This window comes from Echinops telfairi, unplaced genomic scaffold (assembly GCF_000313985.2).
Source record: "Echinops telfairi isolate 266 unplaced genomic scaffold, ASM31398v2 ScPeMD7_2;HRSCAF=8, whole genome shotgun sequence".
NCBI lineage: Eukaryota > Metazoa > Chordata > Mammalia > Afrosoricida > Tenrecidae > Echinops > Echinops telfairi.
The window spans coordinates 26,142,546-26,144,911 of NW_022103898.1; the positions used below are offsets into that span (position 1 = coordinate 26,142,546).

Consider the following 2,366-nt stretch of genomic DNA (forward strand, 5'->3'; position numbering starts at 1 on the left):
GTTATATGTAGATCCCTGTAATCGGTTCCCCTTTCCACCCTCCTGGTATTGCCACTCTCACCACTGGTCTTTATGAGAGTAAAAAGCCCCATCCTTTTCCCCTTTAATACATATATACATAGATTCATACAAAAATAAGGATGGTGTTTCTAGTAAGAAAATTAGTGAGGGTTGTCTGTAAGGTCCTTTTATGCACTACGACACTGTCTATAGTACACATTACTAATGATAATACACACATGCGCGCACACACACACACACACACACACACGCAGTCCTCAGTGTGGTTTGTCATAACTCAAATTTGTTGTAAACTGGGGATTACTATATTGGCATTTGACACCAGGAGTAAGAATTTGTGCCATCAAACACTGCCATTGAAGGTGTCACTGCTCATGAGTGAACTCAGGACAAGATGTAAGCTGGGAAATTATGATCACTGATATGGTGCCAAAATACCATCTGATGAGATGGGCAGACACAATATTAAGCATGCAACCTACTGAGCACTTCTTAAGGCTATGGATAGGGTCCCATACATCCCATACAGGAACTTTGCGGGCCCAGTTCCTCATGCACTCACTCAGGGCAAGTGCTCATCAAAAGCACTTTCATCACATATAGAAGCTAAAGACCACGGGGAGCCAGGAACATCTACATTCAATTCTCCTCCACCCACACTGCCTGAGTGCCCGCATGGCTAAACTTAGGGTGCTGAAAAGATTAACTGAATAAGGACTGCACTGTATTCAACTCGGCATCACTGGTCAAAGACAAAAGCAGTTTTTCCCAGTGGTTGGGAAACCTGGATTGTGTTTAATGTGATTCAGGCAAACAAAGTTTACTCTTGGGGCAAAACAAAGCTAACCCAGTGGAAGCCTACTTTAGAAAGGAAAACAATAAATAAAAAGGGACAATAAATAAAAATTTTAGATTCTGAAGTCTTAAGATAGAAATAAACAGATTTGTAGTGAACCCTTTCACCACCAGATTTTTTTCTGAAAAGGAAGCAGCAGGCCAAATAATTCTGGGAACTCTTGGATGAAATGATTAATATCTTTAAAAATAAACACACCCAATCCAACTTACCTATGTCTTTGGCCCTTGAAGCTAAAGGTCGCCTCCACTGTGTGACAAATTTGTAAGCGTCCAGTCGGATTTCAATGATGTTATTCAGTAAGGCCAGAAGTGGTGCTAGGGGAAAAGCTGCCACAAAGATCGTTGTGAATCCAAATTGAAGAACTAGAGAAGACAAAAGAAAAGAGAACATATACCATTGGCTTTCCATTTACAAAAATAGAATAACCTGACTATGTCTTTGACTTATCCCATATTTTTCTCACTACAGAAGCTCATGGGACACTGGATACAGAAGCACTCCTGGGCCTGTGGACCTTGACATCCCAGAAGCACCAAGCACACCTAGAGCCCAGATGTTGTTCACTACATACCACTCTTCATTCAAAGGACCAGGACTCCACTAAGAAATGGTTCAGGTCAGGGCTACAGCAGTGAAAATACAGGAGGCATCTGGAATATCTTCTGATGCCAGAAGGCAAGGAAGTGCTCAAAAATGTGGGGACAAATTAAAAAGACAGTGGGTCAACTTGACGGTGCACCCAATGGACAAAGCAGGCACAATTTGGGGGTAAAACCAGAACTTAATAATAAGACAAAGACTAAAGTGAACAGCTAGGGGTTCTATACTAATGTGACTCAGTCCGTCAGTCAGTCAATGGAGGGAGGAAAGAAACAGCTTTTCTTATAGCAGAATTCTGATTAATAAGGATAGAAGGAATAATGAAAACAGAAAATTAGCATTAGCAAACACCACCTTAATAAATATTGTGGGTAAAACTCAAAACCAACCTCACTGCCATCAAGTCCATGTCAGCCCATAGCAACGCTATGAGACAGGGTAGAACTGTCTCTGTGAGGTTCTGCGACTATAACTCTTTAAGGGAGAAGAAAGCCTCATCTTTGAACTGCTAAACTTGCAGTTAGTAGCCCAACATGTAAACATTATGCCAGCACAGCCCCATTATTATGGGCAAGAAACAAAACACACACACACAAATCAGTGGGGAAAAGTATGGTAAAAAAGAAGGTACCTGCATATTGTGAAAAAATTCTAATTTTATGTTGAGAAACTTGACAAATATCCCCTTAATCAAGTGATCAAAGTTACAATCAGCGTTATAGGATATAATGACATCACAACATAGTCTCTTGATGCAAGAAAATCAGGTAGTTAATGACAAGGCCTACATATGGCCTCCTCCCTGGGGGACGGACAGCGGAGAAGTGGGTGAGGGAGACATCGGATGGTGTATGTTAAAATAATAATAGTGTACAAATTATCAAGG

General features: G+C 41.0%; 1 protein-coding gene across 5 annotated transcripts in view; it reads right to left on the reverse strand.

Annotated features, from left to right (window-relative positions):
* The window catches only part of ANO4 (anoctamin 4), a 390,715-nt gene that overhangs the window by 35,070 nt on the left and 353,279 nt on the right, over nucleotides 1–2,366 (reverse strand). For all 5 annotated transcript variants that reach the window (XM_045292178.1, XM_045292181.1, XM_045292174.1 and 2 more), the window contains one exon: nucleotides 1,090–1,242. In XM_045292178.1, the coding sequence (XP_045148113.1) occupies nucleotides 1,090–1,242 (153 nt within the window). The remainder of the gene's footprint in view (nucleotides 1–1,089; nucleotides 1,243–2,366) is intronic.